Consider the following 27116-nt stretch of genomic DNA (forward strand, 5'->3'; position numbering starts at 1 on the left):
AATCTATTTGATACAATTTATTTGTTGTCATTTGAACCTCATTGAGGTTCAAACGAAATTTAGTTTCTGCAGTCATACACACGTAGAAGAACCAAGACACAACAAAATTTACACAAACATCCATCACAGCGAATCTCCTCCTCACTGTGATGGAAGGCAAAGTCTTATCTCTCCCCTGCACTCCCCATTCTCCTCCCGATGTCAAAGTCAAAGTCAATTTCATGCAGAAGCACGGTGAGGTACAGGTATAATGAAAATCTTACACCATTGTAGGCACATAGACAATGCACAAAAATATAATTTGTTATATTTATTTCTACAAGACCGTTAAAGAATATGTACAAAAAGACATTTGGAAAATAAACAAGTGCAAGTCGTGCCCCCTTGCTGAGGTAGAATTAGGAATGTACAAGTTGGTTCAAAGCTGTGAAGGTAATAGGAAAGTAGCTGTAAAATACCAGTTGAGTCATGTCTTGTCAATGTTTTGGCCTAAGAGCTTGGAAATTGGATGTACATGAAGCCAGTATTTGACCAGCATAGAGCACGGTGGAAGGATCGCGCCAACACCGTGTCCCCGGCCGCGGGGATGTGAAACGACACGACGAGCGGCTGTAGACCAGTTAGACGCCGCCATTTCCCTCTCCGCCGCCGCCACCGCCGCTGCGCATGCGCGGCACAGGGTGTGGGCGTCCCGCCGGCTCTGCGCACGCGCCGCGTTTTGGCGGGAGCGGTGGTTGTCCGCCGGCCGTCGAGGAGCGGGAGGAGGAGGAGGAGGAGGAGAGACGAGTGACCGGAGGTGAAGAGCAATGGGGGACGGGCAGGGGAATATTCCACCACAATGTGCACATTCCCTCACGAATCTCCTCTGAAACGACACCTGCCTATTCCCTCCACAGAAGCTGCCCGACCCGCTGAGTCAATAACATAGAAAATAGGTGCAGGAGTAGGCCATTCGGCCCTTCGAGCCTGCACCGCCATTCAATATGATCATGGCTGATCATCCAACTCAGTATCCTGTACCTGCCTTCTCTCCATACCCCCTGATCCCTTTAGCCACAAGGGCCACATCTAACTCCCTCTTAAATATAGCCTGAACTGTGGCCTCAACTACCTTCTGTGGCAGAGAATTCCACAGATTCACCACTCTCTGTGTGAAAAATGTTTTCTTCATCTCAGTCCTAAAATATTTCCTCCTTATCCTTAAACTGTGACCCCTTGTTCTGGACATCACCAACATTGGGAACAAGCTTCTTGCATCTAGCCTGTCCAACCCCTTAAGAATTTTGTAAGTTTCTATAAGATCCCCCCTCAATCTTCTAAATTCTAGCGAGTACAAACCGAGTCTATCCAGTCTTTCTTCATATGAAAGTCCTGCCATCCCAGGAATCAGTCTGGTGAACCTTCTCTGTACTCCCTCTATGGCAAGAATGTTTTTCCTCAGATTAGGAGACCAAAACTGTACGCAATACTCCAGGTGTGGTCTCACCAAGACCCTGTACAACTGCAGTAGAACCTCCCTGCCCCTATACTCAAATCATTTTGATATGAATGCTAACATACCATTCGCCTTCTTCACTGCCTGCTGCACCTGCATGCCTACTTTTAATGACTGGTGTACCATGACTCCCAGGTCTCGTTGCATCTCCCCCTTTCCTAATCGGCCACCATTCAGATAATAGTCTACTTTCCTGTTTTTGCCACCAAAGTGAATAACCTCACATTTATCCACATTATACTGCATCTGCCAGGCATTTGCCCACTCAACCAGCCTATCCAAGTCACCTTGCAACCTCCTAGCATCCTCCAGATAGCTAACACTGCCCCCCAGCTTCGTGTCATCCGCAAACTTGGAGATGTACAAACAAGTACAAACGAGGAACTGTAGACGCTAGTTCACACAAAAGTACACCAAGTTCTGGGACAATGTGTATTTGAGGAGTTCCACACTAAAAAATAATTTTAGGGGGAAAAAATAATTGTATGTAATCTGAAGTGACAAAAGAAATGACTCACAGAGTAACTCAGTAGGTCAGGCAGCACCTACTTTAGACTTTCGAGATACAGCGTGGAAAACGCCCTTCGTCGCACCGACCAGCGAGCACCCCATGTACACACAGTAATCAACCTACAAACCCACACGTCTTTAGAGTGTGGGAAGAGAAAAGAGTACCCAGAGGAAACCCATGCAGCACAGGGAGAACGTACAAACTCCACACAGTCAGGATCGAACCTGGGTCTCTGGCACTGTAAGGCAGCAACTCTACTACTGTGCGATTGTGCAGCACACAGCGAGAACATGGATAGGCCACATTTGGGTTGAGACCCTTCTCAACCTGACCCAAGACGTCGTTCCATTCCCTCCACGGATTCTGTGTGGCCAAAATGATTAGTTATTACTCATGGGTAATTATTTATTGATAGCAAAGGTTTAGAGGGATATGGTCCAGAGGTCGGCAGGTGGGACTAGTGTATATGGAGAATGTTGGTCAACGTGGGCAAGCTGAGCTAAAGAACCTGTTTCCACACAGTAGGACCTTATAATTTGTCCTTAATCACTTAAACTGAGTTCCTCTGTTGAGTGTGATGGGCAGCAAGCTTTCGCCATTCTGTTCGGTTATGTGCGATGCCTTCCACCCTCGATAGGTTTGCGTTCCGGGCTACCAAACCTGGAATGTTCGCCTCCATGTGAGTTTTGGTTGGCCTCTTTTCCTTCTTCCGTCAGGTTACCATGTCATTGCTATCTTAGTTGCACGTTCTGCTGACATTCTGAGGACAAGTACTGTACATTTCATCCTGTGTAGCTCTATGTCCTGGCTGAGAGGCTTTGTTGCAGTTTCCTGGTAGATTTCCTCGTTTGTCTCTTTAGCTAGTCTTTAGGATCCTCCTGAAGCAGCGTTGTTGGATTGCATCCAATTTATTTTTCATCTTCACATTGATTTTCCATATTAAGAGTCAAGAGTGTTTTATTGTCATAAGTCCCGGATGGGAGGTACACAAAAATGCTGGAGAAACTCAGCGGGTGCAGCAGCATCTATGGAGCGATGGAGATAGGCAACGTTTCTGGCCGAAACCCTTCAATTCTTACTTGCTGCAGCACAACAGAATATGTGAATATGTAAACATAGTACATAACGGGAGAAGAGAAAAAACCAATAAATAACAAATATAGTGCAGTAATAATAGTCTTTTGCAGTTCAGAGCTCAGAGCTTATTTGTTGTTGTGTTTAATAGCCTGATGGCTGTAGGGAAGTAGCTGTTCCTGAACCTGGACGTTACAGTCTTCAGGCTCCTGTACCTTCTTCCCAATGGCAATGGTAAAATGAGTGTGCGGCCAGGATGGTGTGGGTCTTTGATGATTTTGGCTGCCTTTTTGAGGTAGCGACTACGATAGATCCCTTCGACAGTGGCGATGGACTGGGCAGTGGTCACAACTTTTCGTAGTCTTTTCCGCTCCTGGACGTTCAAGTTGTCGAACCAGGCCACGATGCAACCAGTCAGAATGCCCTCTACCGTGCACCTGTAGAAGTTTAGGAGAATCCTCTTCGACATGCCGAATCTCTGTAATCTTCTCAGGAAGTAGAGTCGCTGATGTGCCTTCTTTACCATTGCATCGGTGTGCTGTGTCCAGGAAAGATCTTCGGAAATATGCACGCCCAGGAATTTGAGGTTTTTGACCCTCTCCACCATTGTCCCATTGATGTGAACAGGATTGTGGGTCTTCATCCTCCCCCTACCAAAGTACACAATCAGTTCCTTGGACTTACTGATGTTGAGAGCCAGCTTGTTGTGCTGGCACCATTTGGTCAATCGGTTGATCTCACTTCTATACTCTGACTCATCCCTCCATCTGTGATTCGTCCCACAATAGTGGTGTCGTCGGCGAACTTGATGATGGAGTTTGCACTATGGCTACGCACTCATGGGTATAGAGTGAGTAAAGCAGGGCGCTGAGCACGCAGCCTTGAGGTACTCCTGTACTAATTGTTAATGAGGATGAAGTGTTTCTGCCAATTCAAATAGACTGTTCTATGGATGAGAAAGTCGAGGATCCAATTGCAGAGGGATGCGCTGAGACTCAGTTCCGTCAGCTTGGTAACCAGCTTGGAAGAGATGATAGTATTAAACGCAGAGCTGTAGTCTATAAATACCAGCCTGACGTAAGTGTTTTTATTGTCCAAGTGGTCCAATGCGGAGTGGAGAGCCAGTGAAATCTCACTGGCATAGAGGGTTGTAGGGAGGACTACGGACTGGAAGAGCTTGACCTTTAGCATCTTGGATATCCCGCCATTAGACCATATTGGCTGCATTCTTCTGAAGACTGATGCAGCTTTACCAATTTGGGAGTTGATGTCGACCTCTACATCTCCAACTACTGTGAACATGCTGCCAAGATAGGTAAATCTTGTGGCGTTTTCCACAGGTTCCCCATTGTTTATAAGTTGGTCTATTGGCTGCTGGTCTCCAGTCTGCATGGTCTTAGTCTTCCGGAAGCTGAACTTTAATCCAACCTTTGATGCATTCTCCTCCAGAGCGGTTGTCATCTCTTGAAGGGTGTGCCTCGACTCTGCTAGTAGTGCAATGTCATCAGCAAAATCTATGTGAGGCGTCTTCCTGTTCTCCACGATATTCCAAAGTCAGGTTTGTTCATTGTCTTCTGCATGACATAGTCGATCGTGACAATGAACCGTAAGGGGGATAGAAGGCAACCTCGTCTTACCTCTGTGACAATGTCAAAGAATTCTGTGTTTCCTGAATCAACTTTGACGCAGCAACTGGATCCCTCGTAAAGGTTCTTGAAGATGTTTATGAAAGCCTCTGGGATGCCATACACATTAAGAATTCGCCACAGGGTGTCTATATGTACACTATCGAATACCTTTTTGAAATTAACAAAGTTTATTAGTATTGCCTTCTGAAATTCCAGGCATTGTTCTACCACATTTCGTAACACAAAGATCTGTTCCCTGCAGGATCTTCCCATGCGGAATCCTGCTTGTTCATCACAGAGTTTCATATCCAGAGCTGCTCTAAGAATATGTAGCAGTACAGAACAAAGCATTTTTCCTGGGACTGAGAGCAACGTGATCCCTCTCCAGTTTCCAGTCACTAAGATCTCCTTTCTTTGGCAATTTCACTATCACACCTTTCCTCCAATCTTCTGGTACATGTTTTTCTTCCCAGCATGCATTACATAGCTTTGTGAGTTTCCCTCTCAACGTTTCCCCTCCGCTCTTTAGTAGTTCTGCTGGAATATGGTCGAGGCCTGCTGCTTTGTTATTTTGCAGATTCTTAATTGCATTTGCAACTTCCATTTCTGTGATTGGTCCAACTTCCACCTCTAGTTCTGGAGTATCTTCCTCTTCAGGGAAGACAAACAGTTCAGATGGTTCAGGTTGATTCAATATCTCTTTGAAGTGTTCAACCCATTGCATGCTTTGCTTTTCTTCTGTCAGAAGTACTCTCCTGCTCTTGTCTTTTATGGGGGCACCAGAGCTACTACCGGAATCTCCCAGATCTCTGGCTATGTGGTAGAGTGTACAGGGGTCATTTCTGTCCCTGGCTTCTTGTGCTTCTGCGCATTTCCTTTCGATCCAAGCTTTTTAAAAATCTTTTCTGCATCTCCTCTTCACTAGTTTGTGTATTTGTCTATAATTTACCATTTCTTTCCTTTCTTCAATTGTCTTTGCTCTCTCTTCTGCTTTATGTCTCTTCTGTCAATCATCTCCCATGTGTCTGATCTTATCCAACTTTCTTTTCTTGTCCCATGTCCTTGATAACAATAGATTTAATTGACGTATAATTTTCCGTCTTCTGTTTTCAATTGGCTGGTTCCAAGCCTTCCAGAACCTGGAATTTAGGAGGTTTTGAAAAATTTCAACCAATGGCTTCACTTTCTTCGCAGCCATTTTCTTTCTGAATTTATTCCCATGAGTTTCTCTAATACTTTATCCCTGTGATTGGGATTTCTGCAAGTTCTTTCATGTTATTTGAAATTAGCCCATGTCATCTTAGCAATATTTGCAGTGTTTTCAGCAATGAAGTCTAATGGAAAAAAAAGATTTAAGACATTTTTTCATTTCTTTATTTCTTCTTGTTAATTCACCAGCTTGATCCTCTATATCAACTAATATATTGAAACCAATTTTATTCTTGTATAAAATCAAAACAGCCGAGACTGTCATGCAAACCAACCTCCCTTCTATGGACCACATCTACACTTCGCAATGCCTCGGCAAGGCCAAAGACTGGTGTGGGAATAATGGGTTTGGTTTCTTGGGCCACTGGCACCAGTACTGGGACAGGGGGGATCTGTTCTGTAAGGACGGACTTCACCTGAACGGTGCTGGGACTGGGGTCCTGGCAAATCATATAACTAGGGCAGTAGAGAGGTCTTTAAACTAAGTAGCGGGGGGGAGGTATCAAGGGGGGTAATAACGGCAGGGGTAGAGGAAATAGAGCAGGGTATCAGTGGGGAAGCGGAAAGTCAAAAAGTGACAGGAGACAGAATGTGTGAAGATAAAGCTCTAGATGTAAAAGGGGCAAAAACGGAAAGGAAGGGTAGTAAAAATCATCTGAAAGTGCTTTATCTAAATGCACGGAGTATTCGTAATAAGATAAATGAATTAACGGTGCAATTAAGTATATATAGTTATGATATTGTGGCCATTACGGAGACATGGCTGCAAGGGGATCAGGACTGGGAGTTAAATATAGAGGGGTACTCGACAATTAGGAAAGATAGACAGGAAAGAAAGGGAGGAGGGGTGGCCCTTTTAATAAGGGAGGGAATAACGGCAATAGAGAGGAAGGATATTGCGTTGAAGGATCAGGATAGTGAAACAGCTTGGGTACAGATAGAGAATAACAAGGGAAAAAAAACACTAGTGGGTGTAATTTATAGACCTCCAAATAGCTGTGACGCTGTTAGTCAGAACATAAATCTGCAAATAGTTGACGCATGTAAAAAGGGAACTGCTGTAATCATGGGGGACTTCAATTTTCATATTAATTGGGCAAACCAAACTGGGCAGGGTAGACTAGAGGAAGAGTTTATAGAATGTATTAGAGACGGGTTCCTAGAACAGTATGTCACAGAACCGACAAGGGGGGAGGCAATCTTGGATCTGGTCCTGTGTAATGAAGCAGGATTAATTAAAAATGTCATAGTTAGGGACTCGTTGGGAACAAGTGACCACAATATGGTCGAATTCCATATTCAAATAGAAGGGGAGCAGGTTGAAACTCAGGCTAGGGTGCTTAGTCTAAATAAGGGGGATTATGAAGGTATGAGGAATGAGCTGATCAAAGTTGACTGGGATAGCAGACTCAAGAATAAGACGGTACATGAGCAGTGGTGTACGTTTAAGGGTCTACTGTATAACCTTCAAGAAAAATTTATTCCTATGAAGAAAAAAAGGGGTAAGGGTAAGAACAGTCAGCCATGGCTCAGTAAAACTATAAAGGATAGTATTCGGTTGAAGGCAAGGGCATATAAGGTAGCCAGAGATAGTGGGAGGGTAGAGGATTGGGAAGCATTTAAAGGTCAGCAAAAAATAACTAAGAGATTAATTAAGACGGGGAAAATAGACTATGAAAGGAAATTAGCAAACAACATAAAAACTAATAGTAAGAGTTTTTATAGCTATATAAAAAGAAAAAGGGTGGCTAAGGTGAACGTTGGTCCATTGGAGGGTGAGACTGGAGAGTTGTTGGTGGGGAACATGGAAATGGCAAAGGCATTAAACGAGTATTTTGTATCAGTCTTCACCATAGAAGACACAAAAAATATTCCAACGCTGGATAAACAGGGGGCGGTAGGAATGGAGGAGCTAAATACTATTAAGATCACCAAGGAGGTGGTATTAGGGAAATTAATGAGACTGAAGGAGGATAAATCCCCTGGGCCTGATGGATTACATCCAAGGGTCTTGAGGGAGATAGCGGTGGGGATTGTGGATGCATTGGTGATAATTTTCCAAAACTCCCTGGAGGCAGGAACGGTCCCAGTGGATTGGAAAATGGCCAATGTAACACCTATATTTAAAAAAGGAAGTAAACAGAAGGCGGGTAACTATAGACCGGTTAGTCTAACATCGGTGGTGGGTAAAATGTTAGAGACAATTATTAAAGAAACACTAACGGAGCACTTGGATAAACATGACTTCATCGGACAGAACCAGCATGGTTTTGTGAAGGGGAAGTCCTGTTTAACGAATCTGCTCGAATTCTTTGAGGAAGTAACAACCCGGGTGGATAAAGGGGAACCGGTGGATGTGGTATACTTGGACTTCCAAAAGGCTTTTGACAAGGTGCCACATAAGAGACTATTGCTAAAAATAAAAAATTATGGGATTGGGGGTAATATATTAGCATGGGTAGAGGATTGGCTAACAAATAGGAAGCAGAGAGTGGGGATAAATGGTTCATACTCGGGATGGCAACCGGTAACTAGCGGGGTTCCGCAAGGGTCGGTGCTGGGACCCCAGTTGTTCACAATTTATATAAATGATTTGGAGGAGGGAACCAAGTGTAATATATCAAAATTTGCGGACGATACAAAAATGGGAGGAAAAGTAGGGGATGAGGAGGATAGGAAGAGTCTGCAAAAGGATATAGATAAGCTAGGTGAGTGGGCAACAACTTGGCAGATGAAGTTTAATACTAATAAATGTGAAGTCATTCACTTTGGGAAAAAAAATGATAGGGCAAGTTATTTTCTAAATGAGGAGGAGCTGCGTTGTAATGCAACGCAAAGGGATCTAGGGGTATTAGTACATGAATCACTAAAAGTTAGTATGCAGGTGCAGCAAGCAATCAGGAAGGCCAATGGAGTTTTGGCCTTTATTGCTAGGGGGATTGAGTATAAAAACACGGAGGTCTTGCTGCAGCTGTACACAGTATTAGTGAGACCACATTTGGAATACTGTGTACAGTTCTGGGGTCCATACTTAAGAAAGGATGTACTAGCCCTGGAGGCAGTGCAGCGAAGGTTTACAAGATTAATTCCTGCAATGAGGGGATTGACATATGAGGAAAGGTTAAGTAGGCTGGAACTCTACTCTTTGGAGTTTAGAAGAATGAGAGGCGATCTCATTGAAACATATAAGATCGTGAGGGGCCTTGATCGGGTGGATGCACCGAGGATGTTCCCAATGATCGGGGAAACTAGAACTAGGGGACATAGTTGCAGAATAAGGGGGGGCTCTTTTAAAATGGAGATGAGGAAGAACTTCTTCACCCAGAGGGTGGTTAATTTATGGAATTCACTGCCCCAGGGAGCAGTGGAAGCAGAAACTTTAAATATATTTAAGACTAAAATAGATGGTTTTTTAGCTGCCAAGGGGATAAGGGGCTACGGGGAGAGGGCAGGGATATGGACCTAGGTATGGTTAGTATAGTAAGACCTGAGTGATCTCCTGGACAAGTGTCGATCGCCTGGATTGGGGTCGGAGAGGAATTTCCCGGATTTTTTTCCCGAATTGGACCTGGGTTTTTATCCGTTTTTTTGCCTCTCCCAGGAGATCACGAGGTTTTTGGGGTGGAGAGGGGTGATAGCGGTATAAAGGGGAGGGTAGTGTCTTGTGTTCTGTGTCTTGTGTCTACTGTTTGTGGGTAAGTGTGTCTGTTTAGTGTTCAGCCATGAGCGAATGGCGGTGCGGGCTCGACGGACCTGGTGGTCTACTCTCGCACCTACTTTCTATGTTTCTATGTTTCTATAATCAAGGACCAATCTCACCCCGGTCACTCCCTCTTCTCTCTCCTATCAGGCAAGAGGTACAAAAGTTTGAAAACACACACTTCCAGATTCACGGACAGTTTCTTCCCAGCAACTTATCAGGTAAATCTACCTCATTGGAGACATTCAAACCATCTTTCATCAGGCTTTCTTCTTGCACTCAGCATTATACACTTTATCCTGCGTCTTTACACTGGATGGCTCAATTGTAATAATGTAGTCTTTTCGCTGACTGGATAGCACACAACAAAAAAAGCTTTTAATTGTACCTTGGTATACATAACAATAATAAACTAAACTAAAATAATAATTCTGTATGTTGTAGGATGCCTGGAATCATTGCATTTTCATCAGTTATACTGTTCCATCGACCAGATCAAAGAATTATTTGAAAAACCCATTCTCAAAGAATTAAAACATGGAATTAATACGTCACCTGTTTGGTATGTATGACTAATAGAAATATATCTAAAGATGCTGAAATATGTAAATAGATATCTTGATCAAGAGTTATTGCTGTGATTTGGTCACTGGTCTTCAGCATTACTCCCTCTTAATGCTGGCTCCCAGCGTGACTTTTAAAGTAAATAGTCAATTTTTACCTCAGCCTTGAACTCTCAGTGTTGTACTTTAAGGTACACTGCCAATTGTTTATCCCAATACTGAACCCTCAGTAACCTGATCAAACACCTTACTCCAAGGCAGGGAGTCTAACCCTCACCCAAACTAGTATTCGTCAGACTACTAACCTTATCGATCTTGTCGGGATTCCACACAAAGTCAGCGAAAGACTGATTCGTTGTTGGATTAGCGGAACGGGGAAAAACTACTCACACCGGGTGCCTATTTCTTCTCCCGCGCTCCAAGACGACACAGCTCCTTGGCCGCATACTCACGTCGGCAATTCTTTGAGATTCCGGATGAGCCCCCAATGTTAATTCCGGATCTAATCTTACCCCCTAGTCTGGATCAGTAAAAGACACTGAATTCAACACCGGAGTCCAAACCTTTTTTTATTTGAATAAACTGCAAGGACGGTCTCGGATCCACTCACGTTAGCCCACACCAGCCTCGTGCAAATAGAACAGAAGAAAGACAACCAACACACCCAAACAAATTACATACACTTTTAGGTTCAGCATCTAGAACCTAGACTTAATGGCATCTGAGAAGCCACAAGAACAGAAACCACCCAGAGTCTCTTGCAGAAACCTCCCTGCTCCTATACACAAATCCTTTTGCTATGAATGTTAACATACCATTCGCTTTCTTCACTGCCTGCTGCACCTGCATGCCTACTTTCAATGACTGGTGTACCATGACACCCAGGTCTCGTTGCATCTCCCCTTTTCCTAATCAGCCACCATTCAGATAATTATGCACACACAACTGTATAAAGCACTTTTTTTTTGCAGTTGACCATGTCAGTCAAGGAGCATCTGACAGATTGTAGAAACAAAGAACTGCAGAAGCTGATTAATACACAAAAGGACACAAATTGCTGGAAAACACAGCAGATGAGGTAACATCTGTGGCGAACATGGATAGGTCATGTGGAGAAGGGTCTCAACCCAAAACGTCACCTATCCATGTTCTCCAGAGTTGATGCCTGACCTGCTGAGTTACTCCTGAACTTTGTGACCCTTTGAGCATCTGACAGATGTCCAGGTTTCCACACCCCTACATCTCCCTATTTTATGTGTAGGAAGGAACTGCAGTTGCTGGTTTAAACCGAAAATAGACCAAAAAAACTGGAATTACACAGTGGGCCAGACAGATCTCTTCAGAAGGGTCTCGACCTAAAATGTCACCCAATCCTCTCTAGAGATGATGCCTGTCCCACTGATTTTCTCCAGCTTTTTGTGTCTATCTCCCTATTTTAGTTTTCTTCTTTTTACTCTTGACCATTATATCTGAGGATTGTTCAAATATTTCTCCAATAAAGGCTGTTTTCTTCCTCTCATTGATCAACTATTGGCAGTTTTGACTTCTGACTTCAATGTCCCATTTTCGGGTATGTCCTAGTAAAATGACTTTGCTTCTCTGATCTCTTTTTGTTTATTAAGTATTTACTCTGAAATTATTTCTTTAAACTTTTGCCTTTCCTAAAATTTCAGCCACTGGCCCACATCCATCATTGTGACATTTTATCAGTATTAAATATAATGTACAAATAATTTATTTTTGACCATGTAGTTAGCATTTTATACTGAAGCAAAACGACAAACTATATTTCTTGGGTTTTCTTTCTAGTGGGATTCATCATTTTGAGCCAACTGCATCTGGGTAAGTCATACCTCACACTTTAGACCATTTCTTATAAATTATTGAACTATTAACTTAGTAAAAATTACATACCAAATAAGTATTAAAATTCTTTTTTTTTTTAAATTATTAAAAACTATAAATTGCTGCTGCCAGAAATTTACATTGCAGTAATTTATGGAAATAAAATATAGCAAGTTTAATATCTTTGGTTTAGATTAGAGATAATAATAATAATAATAATAAATTTTATTTAATGGGCGCCTTTCAAACATCTCAAGGACACCTTACATAGTATATCGGAATAACATATAATCGGAATATAACAAGTAATAAAGACATCACAGAGACACAAATTAAAAACAGAATTCAATCCAAAAACAGAAAATCAAAAACACAGTGTGAAGAGGGAGCAGCGGCAACCAAATCGTGCCAGCGTCCACTCTCTCTTCACGGCAGCCATCTTGGACACAGACCTACAAGACTACAAATTAGACAAAAAAATCATCCCCCCACAGTGGATAGCACTGTGGGGGAAGGCACAATGTCCAGTCCCCACCCCATGTTCACCCCCAAAGTCAGGCCTATTGAGGCCACCGCAATTGCCTGTACGGAGGCCCGATGTTCCTGGCCGTTCTCACCGGGTGGTCTTGCCCCGGCGTCGGGAGAGTCCTTTTGGCGGCTGGGCCACTTGGAACGGCTGCTTCCTGGTTGGAGCCCGCGGCTGCCGAAGCCGACAAGGCCGCGCCGGTTTGGAGCACCCAGGCTCCCGTTGATAAAGTTGGCGCCGCCCGGCCCTCCGGTGAGTCCGCGCCGTCCATCGATCACCCGTACACTAGTTCTATCGTACACCCTAGGGACAATTTATGAAGCCAATTAACCAACAAACCTGTATTTTTATGGGGTGTGGAAGGAAACTGGAGCACCCGGTAAAACCTACACGGTCACAGGGAGAACGTACAAACTCCATACAGACAGCACTTCAGATCAGGTCTCTGACGCTGTAATGCAACAACTCGACTGCTGCGCCATTGTGTCACCCATCTTTGCTACTAAAAAGTTGAACCATCAATAAAACATAACCAGGTTATTTCTTCCCACATGATTTAACATGTTTTAAATATATTTCTTGTGGTGAATTATGGGTTCTATCAGAATATAATTTATTTTCAATTCTTAGGCAACAGTGTTATGCTAGCTTGTTATTTCACAAACTGGGCACAATACAGAGCTGGAGCTAGTCGGTTCATGGCTAAGGATATAGACCCTTTTTTGTGCACCCATTTGATTTTTGCATTTGCTGCCATTAATGAACGGCATCAAGTTGTTACCACCGAGGACAATGATGAAGATACATACAAAATCTTCAATGATCTCAAACTACAGTGAGTAGAAATCCATTTATTGAGATTTCATTTAAACTAAAAAAATTATCTTAATAATAATTTTAGTTTCAAGTGTTAAGAGTGTTTTATTGTCATATGCCACAGACAGAACAATGGAATTCTTACTTGCAGCACCACAACAGAATATGTAATATGTAAACATGGTCCTCTGTAAACAATATAATAAGCTAGAAAAAGTTTTACATACACATAAAAACAAACAAACAATAATAGTGCAAAATGACAAAACCAATACCCCAACGTCTGTGTAGTTCGGAGCTTATTTGGAGGTTGTAGTGTTTAATAGCATGATGGCTGTGGGGAAGAAGCTGTTCCTCAACCTGGACGTTACAGTTTTCAAATTCCTGTATCTTCCTACCGAGGGTTGGAATGAAATGAGTGTGTGGCCACGGTGGTGTGGGGCTCTGATAATGCCGGCTGCCCTGTAAATTCCTCCGATGGTGGGGAGGTCAGAACCCGTGATGGACTGGATAGTATTCACCATTTTTTGCAGTCTTCTTTGCTCCTGGGCATTCGAGTTTCCAAACCAGGCTGTGATGCAACCAGTCAATATGCTTTCTAATGTACACCCGTAGAAGTTCAAGAGAGACCTCTCTGCAATACCGTTCTACGTTTAGATATGTTTTCATCTCTTTTGTCTTCAAGGCATTGAACTCTTATGTTCTGGGGAATTGTTACTGATGTTCCAGAACATTATCTGTGAAGGAAGCAACTATTATGATTCTGGAGCAAAACACAAATGCTGGAGGAACTCAGTGAGGCAGGCAACATCTGTGGAGAAACAAGGAACTGCAGATCCTGGCTTAAAAAAGAAGCAAAGTGTTGGAGTAACTCAGTCAGGCAACATCTCTGGAGAACATGGATAGATGACCTTTCGGGTTAGGACAGTTCTTCAGACATTCAATGGATTCAATTCAATGGATATTGTCACATATGCAATTAAACATTATACAATGAAATGCATTTTGCATATAATAATGTCAGCGCCGCCATGTGCGGCACCATTTTATTATTCAAATTCTGGATTCCCGCATATTCATTCTACCCAAGTAGCTCCCGATCCCCTCCGTCGCCCATGACCAGAGCCTGCAAAACCGTTGGCTCTCTCTTCTCCTCGTCGGTCATCTTGTGTCCTGGGAGCAACCTGCTGCAGCCTACTTAAAGGTACTGGAGGCATTACCCCGGTTCACCCTCTTACCGACCCTTGCCCTCCCTCCCATGTCTCCAGCGACTCCATTCCATGTGCAACGAGCTTTCCCGGGTGGGGGATCCGTGTACGAGGAGCCGCAAGGGACTTGGGCTGCCCGGCGAAGCTACTCCGTCAGTCTTGGCCTTCTGACAAAGACCCTGCACAAGTTCGGCCACCTCCGTTCTATCCCGGCCTTCCGACAGAGCCTCCGTTATGTTCTCCAGAGATGCTACCTGACCTGCTGAGTTAATCCAGCACTTTGTGTTATTTTTGTGCACCAACATCTGCAACCTCTTGTGTCTACAATGACAATTGTGGGTTTGTTTCCATAAGTTAAAAGAAAGCTTTGTAAGATCAATGAGGCCAATGTTGTATCTCATCACTGCCTGAGCTGGGGATGGGAGCATGACTCCCTGTACACTCTTGAGGAAGAGAATATAGGAATGAATGGAGTGCAGGAACATGGTTCCTTGAAGGTGGAGTCACAGGTAGATAGATAGGGTGGTCATAAAGGATTTTGGCGCATTGGCCAAAGTAGTAGCCAGTCAGAGTATTGAGTAAAAAAGTTGGGAGATCATGTTGCAGTTGTATAATACGTTGGTGAGGCTGCATTTAGAGTATTGTTCAGTTCTGGGTACCATGTTATAGGAAAGATGTCAAGCTGGAAAGGGTGCAGAGAAGATTTACAAGGATATTGCCAGGACAAGAGGATCTGAGCTAGAGGCAGAGGTTGAGTATGCTGGGACCCTTCCCCTTTGAATGCAGGAGAATAAGTTGTGATCTTATAGAGATGTATAGTCATGGGACTAACGTAGCTGGGACATGTTGGCCAATGTGGGCAAGTTGGGCCGAAGGGCCTGTTTCCACACTGTATCACTCTATGATTCTATGAATCCTACATCACTTCCCACCTTGAACCATTGGGGCATGTTTGCTTTGCTTCATAGAAACATAGAAAATAGGTGCAGGAGTAGGTCATTCGGCCCTTCGAGCCTGCACCGCCATTCAATATGATCATGGCTGATCATCCAACTCAGTATCCTGTACCTGCCTTCTCTCCATATCCCCTGATCCCTTTAGCCACAAGGGCCACATGTAACTCCCTCTTAAATATAGCCAATGAACTGGCCTCGACTACCTTCTGTGGCAGAGAATTCCACAGATTCGCCACTCTCTGTGTGAAAAAACATTTTCTCATCTCGGTCCTAAAAGATTTCCCCCTTACCCTTAAACAGTGACTCCTTGTTCTGGACTTCCCCAACATCGGGAACAATCTTCCTGCATCTAGCCTGTCCAACCCCTTAAGAATTTTGTAAGTTTCTATAAGATTCCCCCTCAATCTTCTAAATTCTAGCGAGTACAAGCCGAGTCTATCCAGTCTTTCTTCATATGAAAGTCCTGACATCCCAGGAATCAGTCTGGTGAACGTTCTCTGTACTCCCTCTATGGCAAGAATGTCTTTCCTCAGATTAGGAGACCAAAACTGTACGCAATACTCCAGGTGTGGTCTCACCAAGACCCTGTACAACTGCAGTAGAACCTCCCTTCTCCTATACTCAAATCCTTTTGCTCTGAATGCTAACATACCATTCGCTTTCTTCACTGCCTGCTGCACTTGCATGCCTACTTTCAATGACTGGTGTACCATGACACCCAGGTCTCGTTGCATCTCCCCTTTTCCTAATCAAATCAGTTCTTGTCCTGAAGCTAATATTCCTGCTGTTCACTCTGTGAAATTAGGACTGAGGCACCTATGACAAAGATGTAATTATAGATTCCCTACCAAAATACGAGTGATTGATCAACCCCTTACATAGTGCAGGTGCTGCACAACAACTGCTAAAACAAAATCCCTTTTTGAAAGTGGCCTGTGTTTTTATTAAGGTAAACATTATGAGGTTTAGGAAAACCAGGATTAACTCATCTTCTTTTTGCGTTTGAGGCAGCAAATGTCTGCAGCAGGGTGATGCCATCCAGGTCTAAATCCGTAGGTGCCCGCCCTAAAAGGGGCACCTGCTCCGGGTTGACGCCAAGCTGCGACGCTGCTGCTGTCCATGTTAGTTGTCGATCGCCTGACTGAGGTCAGTTGACAGGGCGCACCATGGGGAGGTCGAACAACATGAGCTCCCTCCCATGCTCTAAATCTGTATATTTAATTATATAAGGAGCACAGTGTGCTGCTAACAAATTCAAAATGTACAAAGAGCACTCGCTCTAAAGTGGAGATATTACATTCCATAGCACCTATGGTGCTAACTTATTCAATCTCTAGCCCCTTGATTTAATAATATATTTCCATTGTAGAGGACAGACCAGATATGCACATATTTGTGCAGGAGATCTCTGATATTAAATGCAACACTCAGGGTTATGTTACGAGGTACTTGCATGGGTGATTCTTTAAACCAACAGTTTTTGTTTATAAGATACAAAGCTTAAATGAATTGTTAAAGTAACATCACAAAATACTTTATTTCTCAAAGAAATCACAAGTTGAAGACGCTGCTGTCTGTTGGAGGGTGGATATTTGGATCCGCACGGTAAGAAAATGTGACAAGCATTTTTAATAAAAGATATCAATAACTACAATCATGTTCATCAGTGCTACCTTGAAAAACTGTTGAATTTATAACAAATAAATTATAGGCCTTCCACAATTGTGTTCAACATTAAAACATGGAATCAGCATGGATTTATGAAAGGTAAATCATGTCTGACGAATCATATAGAATTTTATCGAGGATGTAACTAGTACAGTGGATAAGGGAGAACCAGTGGATGTGTTATATCTGGACTTTCGACAAGGTCCCACATAAGAGATTAGTATACAAACTTAAAGCACATGGTATTGGGGGTTCAGTATTGATGTGGATAGAGAACTGGCTGGCAGACAGGAAGCAAAGAGTAGGAGTAAACGGGTCCTTTTCACAATGGCAGGCAGTGACTAGTGGGGTACCGCAAGGCTCAGTGCTGGGACCCCTGCTATTTACAATATAGATTAATGATTTGGACGAGGGAATTGAATGCAACATCTCCAAGTTTGCGGATGACACGAAGCTGGGGGGCAGTGTTAGCTGTGAGGAGGATGCTAGGAGGCTGCAAGGTGACTTGGATAGGCTGGGTGAGTGGGCAAATGCATGGCAGATGCAGTATAATGTGGATAAATGTGAGGTTATCCACTTTGGTGGCAGAAACAGGAAAGTAGACTTTAATCTGAATGCTGAACCGATTAGGAAAAGGGGAGATGCAACGAGACCTGGGTGTCATGGTACACCAGTCATTGAAAGTAGGCATGCAGGTGCAGCAGGCAGTGAAGAAAGCGAATGGTATGTTAGCATTCATAGCAAAAGAATTTGAGTATAGGAGCTGGGAGGTTCTACTGCAGTTGTACAGGGTCTTGGTGAGACCACACCTGGAGTATTGCGTACAGTTTTGGTCTCCTAATCTGAGGAAAGACATTCTTGCCATAGAGGGATTACAGAGAAGGTTAACCAGACTGATTCCTGGGATGTCAGGACTTTCATATGAAGAAAGACTGGATAGACTCTGCTTGTACTCGCTAGAATTTAGAAAATTGAGGGGGGATCTTATAGAAACTTACAAAATTCTTAAGGGGTTGGACAGGCTAGATGCAGGAAGATTGTTCCCAATGTTGGGGAAGTCCAGAACAAGGAATCACTGTTTAAGGGTAAGGGTAAGGGGGAAATCTTTTAGGACCGAGATGAGAAAATGTTTTTTCACACAGAGAGTGGTGAATCTGTGGAATTCTCTGCCACAAAAGGTAGTTGAGGCCAGTTCATTGGCTATATTTAAGAGGGAGTTAGATGTGGCCCTTGGGATCAGGGGGTATGGAGAGAAGGCAGGTACAGGAAACTGAGTTGGATGATCAGCCATGATCATATTAAATGCAGGCTCGAAGGGCCGAATGGCCTACTCCTGCACTATTTTCTATGTTTCTATGTAAAACAAAATTAGCCGTAATTGTTTTCCAAAAGCTATAAAGCTGCAAGTGGAGTTTGGAAAAGTGAGCCTCATTGACTTTTCTCCCTTCTTTCAACTGATATGAATGGGGAGCTGGAGAGGATGTGGGAGAAGCATAAATGACCAAAACAAAATGACCTACTAGAATCCAAGCCTATTTGATTTGTTGTTGGGTGACTTGGCAATGAATATTCTCTCACTGAAGTCTTCTCACTGATGTGAGTCAACCTTTGGTTACACAGATTGCTGTTGAAGAAAGTCATGACAAATAGACATCCAAAGACTTAACATTTGGTACTTTGAATGTGCAGTTTTGAGTGTGTATTTTCCAGGAGCTACTGGACATGCAAAAGAAAAACTGAAACGATCAGGTCTGCTCCTCTCTAGTTCCTTTCCCTAACATTCAAGGACGCACTTCCTCTGAGGTTCCATTAGCCAAGCGTGAACGCACATTTTCACCTGCCTCCTTAAAGTTATAGAGACATACAGCACAGAAACAGGTCCTTCAGCCCAACTTGCCCACACTAACCAACATGCCTCATCTGCACTAGTCCCATCTGCCTGCTTTTGGCCCATATCCTTCTAAATTTATGCTAAACATTTAACTGTCCAAATGTTTTTTTAAACATTGTGATAATATCTGCCTCAAGTACCTCTTATGGCAGCTCATTCCATATACCTACCACCCTTTGTGTAAAAAATAGTTGCCCCTCGGGTTCCTATTAAATCTTTCCACCCTCACCTTATACCGATGTCCCCTGGTTCTTGATTCCAGGTAGAATTTCTTTAACTCTATTCTCACTGTCCAACTTCCTGGTTGGTGTGTTGGCAAATATTTTATTAATGTTCTTTCAGTGGCCACTGTCCTCTCTTCAAATTCAATGTCATCAGTAAACGTTTTAATGCATTGCAGAAGCTAATTCCACAGACCCGTGCAGCATCATTAACATTTTCTAAGCTGTAAATAAAATAACTATTGAAATGAGAACACAGAAAATGAAATTGAAACTTCTAACTTTATACCTTAATGATAATGTACATTTGTGCATCCAAATATCGGTACCAAGAAAAATGGGCTTCTCCACTAAATACATTTGTCCAGAAAATGTATCAATTCATTTTAATTCAAGAAATGTAACACAACTACAGTGCCCTCCATAATGTTTGGGACAAAGATCCATCATTTCGATTTTAGATTTGAGAATTATAATAGAAACTAGACCAAGGGCAGACCCGTTGGGTCTGCTCCCCCAACGCAGCCGTTCCCTACCCGTAGCCCCCACGGGAGACGTGGTCCTCCAACTCAAGCGGCTCAGGAATGAGCAGTGCGGCTGTTTTTAAATGGCGTTTTAAATGGCGCCAGCAGCCGTTATGGTCGCTGGCCAGCAGGAGGCGACAAAATGAGTGAGTGGGGGGGGGGGGGGGGGGCGGAGAGGGATTTGATTAAAAACGTGTACTTAAACACGCCGAAATGTAATGAGGAGCGGATACTTAGAAAGAAAAGTGAAATCTCTACCGAAATGGAAAAGATCTTGGCGATTGAGCGTCTGGATTCGGCGTGGCAATGAATCAAAGGCAGAAAGGCAGCCGCACGGCAGGCGGCAGCCACAGAGTTTTAATAGTAGATAGATAGATAGATAGATAGATAGATAGATAGATAGATAGATAGATAGATAGATAGATAGATAGATAGATAGATAGATAGATAGATGATAATAATAATAATAATAATAATAAATTTTATTTAATGGGCGCCTTTCAGACATCTCAAGGACACCTTACATAGTAATCGGAATAAAAACATATAATCGGAATATAACAAGTAATAAAGACATCACAGAGACACAAATTAAAAACAGAATTCAATCCAAAAACAGAAAATCAAAAACACAGTGTGAAGAGAGAGCAGCGGCAGCCAAAGCGCGCCAGCGTCCACTCTCTCTTCACAGCAGCCATCTTGGACACAGACCTACAGGACTACAATTAGACAAAAAAATCATCCCCCCACAGTGGATAGCACTGTGGGGGAAGGCACAATGTCCAGTCCCCACCCCATGTTCACCCCAAAGTCAGGCCTATTGAGGCCACCGCAATTGCCTCTACGGAGGCCCGATGTCCCTGGCCGTTCTCACCGGGTGGTCTTGCCCCGGCGTCGGGAGAGTCCTTTCGTCGGCTGGGCCACCTGGAACGGCCGCTTCCTGGTTGGAGACCGCGGCTGCCGAAGCCGACAAGGCCGCGCCGGTTTGGAGCTCCCAGGCTCCCGATGAAAAAGTCGGTGCCGACTCTCCGCACTGCCGCCTCTCCGCACTGCCACCTCGCCGCCTCTCCGCTCCGCAGACCCGCAGCCCGGAGATGTTGCTCTCGGCGGTCCAGCTCGCCAGAGCTCCAGCGCGGCGACCCAGGCAAGGCGTCGCCCGCTCCACTCTGCTCCGCTCCAACGCTGTGCCGCCGCCGAGGCCGAGGTGCTGGGCGGTCCCCGCCAGGAAACGGCGCTCCAAGCCCGCTGGTAGGCCACGAGCAAAGATCTTATAAGATCTTTGGCCACGAGGACGGGTCGACGGGCAGCCCGGAGAAAAGGCTGCCACACCGACCAGGTAGGGACCTAGAAATAAAGTTTACACCTACCCCCCACATTAAAAAGACCATATCCCCTACAAACAAAAAACAGGACTCACTAAAAACTATTAAAAAAAACGAATTTAAAACGGACGGCTGCTGGTTAGCAGCCGTTCACCAAGATGGCTCCTCCCCTCAGATAGATAGATAGATAGATAGATAGACAGACAGACAGACAGACAGACAGACAGACAGACAGACAGACAGACAGATAGACAGATAGATAGATAGATAGATAGATAGATAGATAGATAGATAGATAGATAGATAGATAGATAGATAGATAGATAGATAGATAGATAGATAGATAGATAGATAGATAGATAAATCACATGTGGTTAAAGTGTACATTGTCAGATTTTATTAAAGGCCATTTTTATACATTTTGGTTTAAATGGGCCTTTGTCCCAAACACTATGGAGCGCACTATATATCTGTCGTTTAGTCACAAAATACTGGATTAACTCAGCATCTCTAGAGAGAAGGAATGGGTGGTGTTTCAGGTCGAGACCCTTCTACAGTGAGAGTTGTGGGAAAGGGAAATGAGTGATACAGACGGGGATGTAGAGAGATATAGAACAAATGAATGAAAGATATGCAAAAAAGTAACAATGATAAAGGAAGAGGCATTTTGCTAGGTGAGAACCAGAAGCTGGTGCGATAGGTGGGGGAGGGATGGAGAGAGAGGGAATGCAGGTGTTACTTGAAGTTAGATAAATCAATATTCATACCATTGTGTGGTAAGCTCCCCACATGAAATATGAGATGCTGTTCCTCCAATTTCCGTTTTGCCTCACTTTGACAATGTAGGAGGCCTAGGACAGAAAGGTCAGTGTGGGAATGGGAATTAAAGTGTTTGGCAACAAGCAGATCAGGCGGACCGAGTAAAGGTGTTCTTTGGCAACCAGGACATAGTTCGCTGAGCACCTTTGCTCAGTCTGCCTGCACCTACCTGATCTCACCCATCACCCATTCCTTCTTTCCAGAGATGCTGCCTATTCTGCTGAGTTACTCCAGCATTTTGTGTCTATCTTCAGTTTAAACCAGCATCTGCAGTTCCTTCCAACATGTATTTGTTGTTTTTTCTAACTATTCCGGCTTCTTCATCAGTTTCAACAATGTGGTGTCCACTCAATCAACTAGACGGGCATTCATCAAGTCTGTGATTAGCTTCCTGAGACAATTTAAATTTGACGGTATAGATTTAGCTTGGCACTATCCCGGGGCTAAAGGAAACCCAGCAGAAAACAAAAATCTCTACACAAGATTGATTGAGGTAAGAAGACAGCCTTTAATTATACAAATCTTTGTTGTGCAAATGCTTTAATATTTTTAACTATTAAATGTCATATATCCTAAAATCAATTATATTTTAGTTTGCCTCATCTTTATTTGGATGTATTTTCAGGCTAAATCCAAACATTTTCAAGAGGGTTATTATTTTAGTGTACTGTACTGAAACCCTGTGTTGTTTTGGCATGAGCACCTCAGCACTTTGCTTTTTGCTCACCATTTTAACAGCAGTGGCACAGCTGGTAGAACCGCTGCCTCACAGCACCTGAGACCAGGTTTGATCCTGACCTTGGGTGCTGTTCTTGTGGAGCTTGCATATTCGCCCTGTGACCTCGTGGGTTTCCTCCAGGCCATCCGGTTTCATCCCACATCCCAAAGACGTGCGGGTTTATAGGTTAATTTACCTCTGTAAATTGTCCCTAGTATGTAGGGAAAATGGGATTTCATGGATCTAGTGTGAACGGGTGATCGATGATCAGCGTGGACTCGGCGAGCTGAAGATCTATTTCCATGCTGTATCGCTAAAAATTAAAAATAAATTAAGAAGAAAAGGCTTTTGTATTTCCATGAGGAAGCGTTACCTGGAAAGTGTTAGAACAAAGGTAACAAATCGATAATGTTTTATAATTACTGTTTAATGTATTATGTGTCATTCCTAACTGTCACTGTATGTCATGTTGTTACTTGATGGGGGGAGCACCAAGGCAAATTCCTTGTATGTGAATACTTGGCCAATAAACGTATTCATTCATTCATTCAATACCTGGTCTGCGATCCAAGTAATTGCCCTTTTGGGCCATTGATCCAAAATATTACTCTAATGATTCTTTATTTTCCTCCTAGGAAATGAAAATTGCCTTTGTTGAAGAGGCAACAGATACACAACAACATGAACTGATGCTTGTAGCTTCTATGTCTGCTGGTAAACAGTTAATTGATGATAGTTATGAACTTGGCATAGTTTCTAAGTAAGTATATACTTCATTTAATAGAAATTGTTTACATGGTTTTTAGCTTTCAAGTTGACCAAAAATCGTTGGGAATTTTTGGTCTGAGTCTAATATTAAAAAGAAATCACAAAATTGAAAACAATGAAGAGAAAATAAGGGATAAAATCATCTGATGCCAAGCTGATGATTAAATCAGACATAAATATATACAAATTATTCATACATATATATAGATTGTAAAATAAAAGGAAGACGGGATGTTTTCATCTGTTCAATAAGGATTCGGACAAAGTTACAATGTGTAACTTCTTAATTTATTCTCCTAAATGTACTAGAAATTCTTCTGCCCTTATATAGGTACTCTAAACCTGTTCTGTGCAGGAAATCTACACTTGTCTATGCCAGTGCTGCTTGTCAGAAGTTTTCAGTACTTTGGTGATATGCTCCAGCCTTCCAGACATTACCCGTGGCTAAAGATGATGCAAATATCTTGGTTTCTTGGTCCTCCAAAATATTCCAAATTGGAATTTAAACTGGAGGTGGTGGAGGGAGGACTTAAGCCAGAAAGGGTTTTTGGGAAGAAAGAGTTTAGTTGCATCTGGTTGGGTAACTATAGTAGGGTGGAGATTATTCCATGCTTTAATTGTGCGGGGGAAGAACAAATTGCTGTACACATCTGTCTTGGTAGCTGGAACCTCAAATTGGATCGAATGCCCTCTGCTCCTAATTGGTTTGGGTTTGGTGTATATCTTGTAATCTATGTCGAGCTGACCATTTAACATTTTGTAAAAACAGGTCAAACGGTGAGCTTCACGTCTGTCTTGGAGAGGGTTCCACCCCAGTGAATTCAGAAGTTTGGTAACACTCGCTTCTCTCTCATAGGTGTTAGTAACAAATCGAGCTGCCTGTCTTTGGACACATTCAATGGAAGAAATGTTTTTATTTGTGTATGGATCCCATGCTGCAACTGTGTAGTCCAAATGAGGTCTAACGAGGGTGAAGTATAACTTCTCCTTGACAGAAGTTGAACAATGATGAAAGTTGCGCCTCCGAAAATGTAGGACACCTGTTGCTTTCACCGTTGCATGATGAGTCTGACCATTCCAACGTAGATCATTCTGCAATTTGATGCCAAGATACTTGGTTTGTTTGGATTCTTCAAGGGTGGCACCAAGTATATTGTAAGTTGTTTCACCTGGATTCCTCTTTCGGGTGACACGCAAGGTTTCACATTTGGAAGGGTTGAACTGCATGCCCCATTGTTGTGACCACTCAACCATTGTATCGAGATCCTTTTGGAGATCATCTTCATCATCAGCTGACTTAATTGGACAGTACAGCAAACAATCATGAGCGAATAGTCTGCTCTTACTTGTGACTTTTTCATGGATGTCATTTATGTAAAGCAAAAACAGATGTGGGCCAAGTACTGTGCCCTGAGGTGTACCACTCAACACTGGACGCCAATTGGAGCTCTTTCCATTCACACACACGCGCTTAAGATGTTTTGTCAGGAAACTTGAAATCCATCGTTTCGTGTTGGAACGAATACCATAGAAGTCAAGCTTCCGAAGCAGTCTCTGGTGTGGGATGATATCAAATGCTTTAGAAAAGTCTAGCACTACTAAATCCGTGATGACGTTACCATCAAGGTGCTTGGCCAGATCATTTGTCGTCAGGATAAGCTGAGACTCACATGATCTATGCCTCCTAAATGCATGTTGGTTGTCAGCAAGAATGTTATGTTTGCATCAGATTACTATCAATTTAATGCTCCAGCAGTTTGCAGCAAGTACTTGTTAATGAAACAGGACGATAATTCACTGGGTTGATGGTTGAACCCTTCTTAAAGAGAGGAGTGATGTTAGCCTTCCTCCAATCCAGCGGAACATCACCTGAGTCAAGCGATTGTTGGAAAATGAACTTCAAAACTGGAGCCAGTTCTTCGGCCGCGATTGTGAGGGCTTGATTCTGTATCTGATCTGGTCCAATTGCTTTTGTGGTATTGATGTTGAGCAATAACTTCTTGACACCTTCAACCTCAATTTTAATAGCAGGCATATCAGCAAACGGGCTGGGCGGTAGATCTGGAAATGATGAAGGCTCCATATCTTCCCCGGTGAAAACGTGTTGAAATTGGTTTGCAAGAGCTTCTGCTTTCGCCTGGTCCTCAGTGATCAGACAGTTGTTCACTTTAAGTATCTGGACATCAGTGTTGTCTGTCCGTCTATATTTCACATATCTCCAAAAAGCCTTGGGTTGCTCTCCCCCAAGAATAGAAGAAACATGTTGCCTATGAGCACGATCGACTTGCTTTCGCACTCTAGTAAAATTGTCCCAGTCCAGTTTTGTGCCCCTTTTTTTGGCACGGATATAAAACTTCTCTTTCTTACTGCAGAGACGTTTCAGTTTTGCCGAAAACCAAGGAGGACGTATACGGCCCTTAATGAGTTTTTGAGGAACATGATTTGTGACAATATTGAAAAAGCTACTTTTCTTAACAACTAAACCAGGTTCTTAACATTCTAAATTTCTTATTATACTTAGAATTCAAATAACACATATGTTGGACTGTTATCCAGAGCATTCCCCATAGATAGATAGAAAGAGAGAGAAAACAGACTTCTTAATTCCGAATCGTTCCAAATATATCAACCAGGCCGACTCGCTACTCGAGACCCCAGTTTCTCAATTTGGCTGACTTTTTAACTCTTTAATATACGACCCAAGTGTCTCAACGAGGCCAACTCTATAACCGAGACCCCAGTGTCAACCTGGCAGACGTTTTAAACTTAATATACAACGCCACTTATTTCTCAATCCGATAACTCTGCGGATGTCTCAATAAGCCAGACGCACACCTCACCTCCCGTATCTCAACCCGACAAATCACGGATGTCTCAATGAGGCCGATGAGCCCTTAGTAGAGAGAGAAAAAAAAAGAAAACAAAGAGAGATAGACAGAGAGAGAGAGAAAGAGAAACCGCTCAAGTCCTTCTTAAAAATATACACAATTCCTTCTTAAAAATACATACACAATTCTGTCTTAAAAATACATACACAATCCTTTCTTAAAAAAACATATAAAGCCCAACTGGTCTTACCTTTGTCTGTTTCTAAGAACCTCGGCAGGGAACCAATTCAATGTCTGATGAAGGATCACAGACGTTCCCGGGAGTTTCTAGGGAGTCGGTCTTACAAGGGGGCCGATAGAGCTCAGTTATCTCCCTTCCAATCCCGGCAACCTCTGCAACCTCTTGCACAGTCAGCCGTTGATGTGGTCCCAGCGAGGCCTGCATAACTACGCCAATGAAAAAGCTACTTTTCTTAACAACTAAACCAGGTTCGCTTCTTAATAAACAGACACCACACAAACTGTTTGGTAGACCAGTTCAAAACTTTACTTAACATCGGCCGATGGAAGGGAGGGAGAACTCCAGTCAAGTGAACGAATGTAGACACTCGACTGTCCTCAGTCCACTTCTCTGAACAACAGAATTACATTGCCTTAAATAGGGTTTTTTTGTCCCCTTAGCACATTCCACAGACATTAGTCATGGTCAGAGGTACAGGAAAAGGTTTCCACAGAATGCATCACATCAAAGGCCTTTTGTTTACATGGTACAAGATATACTAAAAACATTGGCCATTTGTTTTAGGTCATTTTATCTTCAAAGAGA

At 43.1% G+C, this 27116-nt stretch overlaps 1 protein-coding gene across 1 annotated transcript in view; it reads left to right on the forward strand.

Annotated features, from left to right (window-relative positions):
• The first annotated feature begins 666 nt into the window (after window positions 1-666).
• LOC116986654 (chitotriosidase-1-like) overlaps window positions 667-27116 on the forward strand; it is a 31173-nt gene continuing 4723 nt past the window's right edge. Inside the window, exons 1-5 of the mRNA XM_033042228.1 lie at window positions 667-796; window positions 13182-13386; window positions 17080-17136; window positions 22304-22469; window positions 23330-23454. Coding sequence (XP_032898119.1) covers window positions 667-796; window positions 13182-13386; window positions 17080-17136; window positions 22304-22469; window positions 23330-23454 — 683 coding nt within the window. The remainder of the gene's footprint in view (window positions 797-13181; window positions 13387-17079; window positions 17137-22303; window positions 22470-23329; window positions 23455-27116) is intronic.

Source organism: Amblyraja radiata, chromosome 24, assembly GCF_010909765.2.
Source record: "Amblyraja radiata isolate CabotCenter1 chromosome 24, sAmbRad1.1.pri, whole genome shotgun sequence".
Taxonomy (NCBI): Eukaryota; Metazoa; Chordata; class Chondrichthyes; order Rajiformes; family Rajidae; genus Amblyraja; species Amblyraja radiata.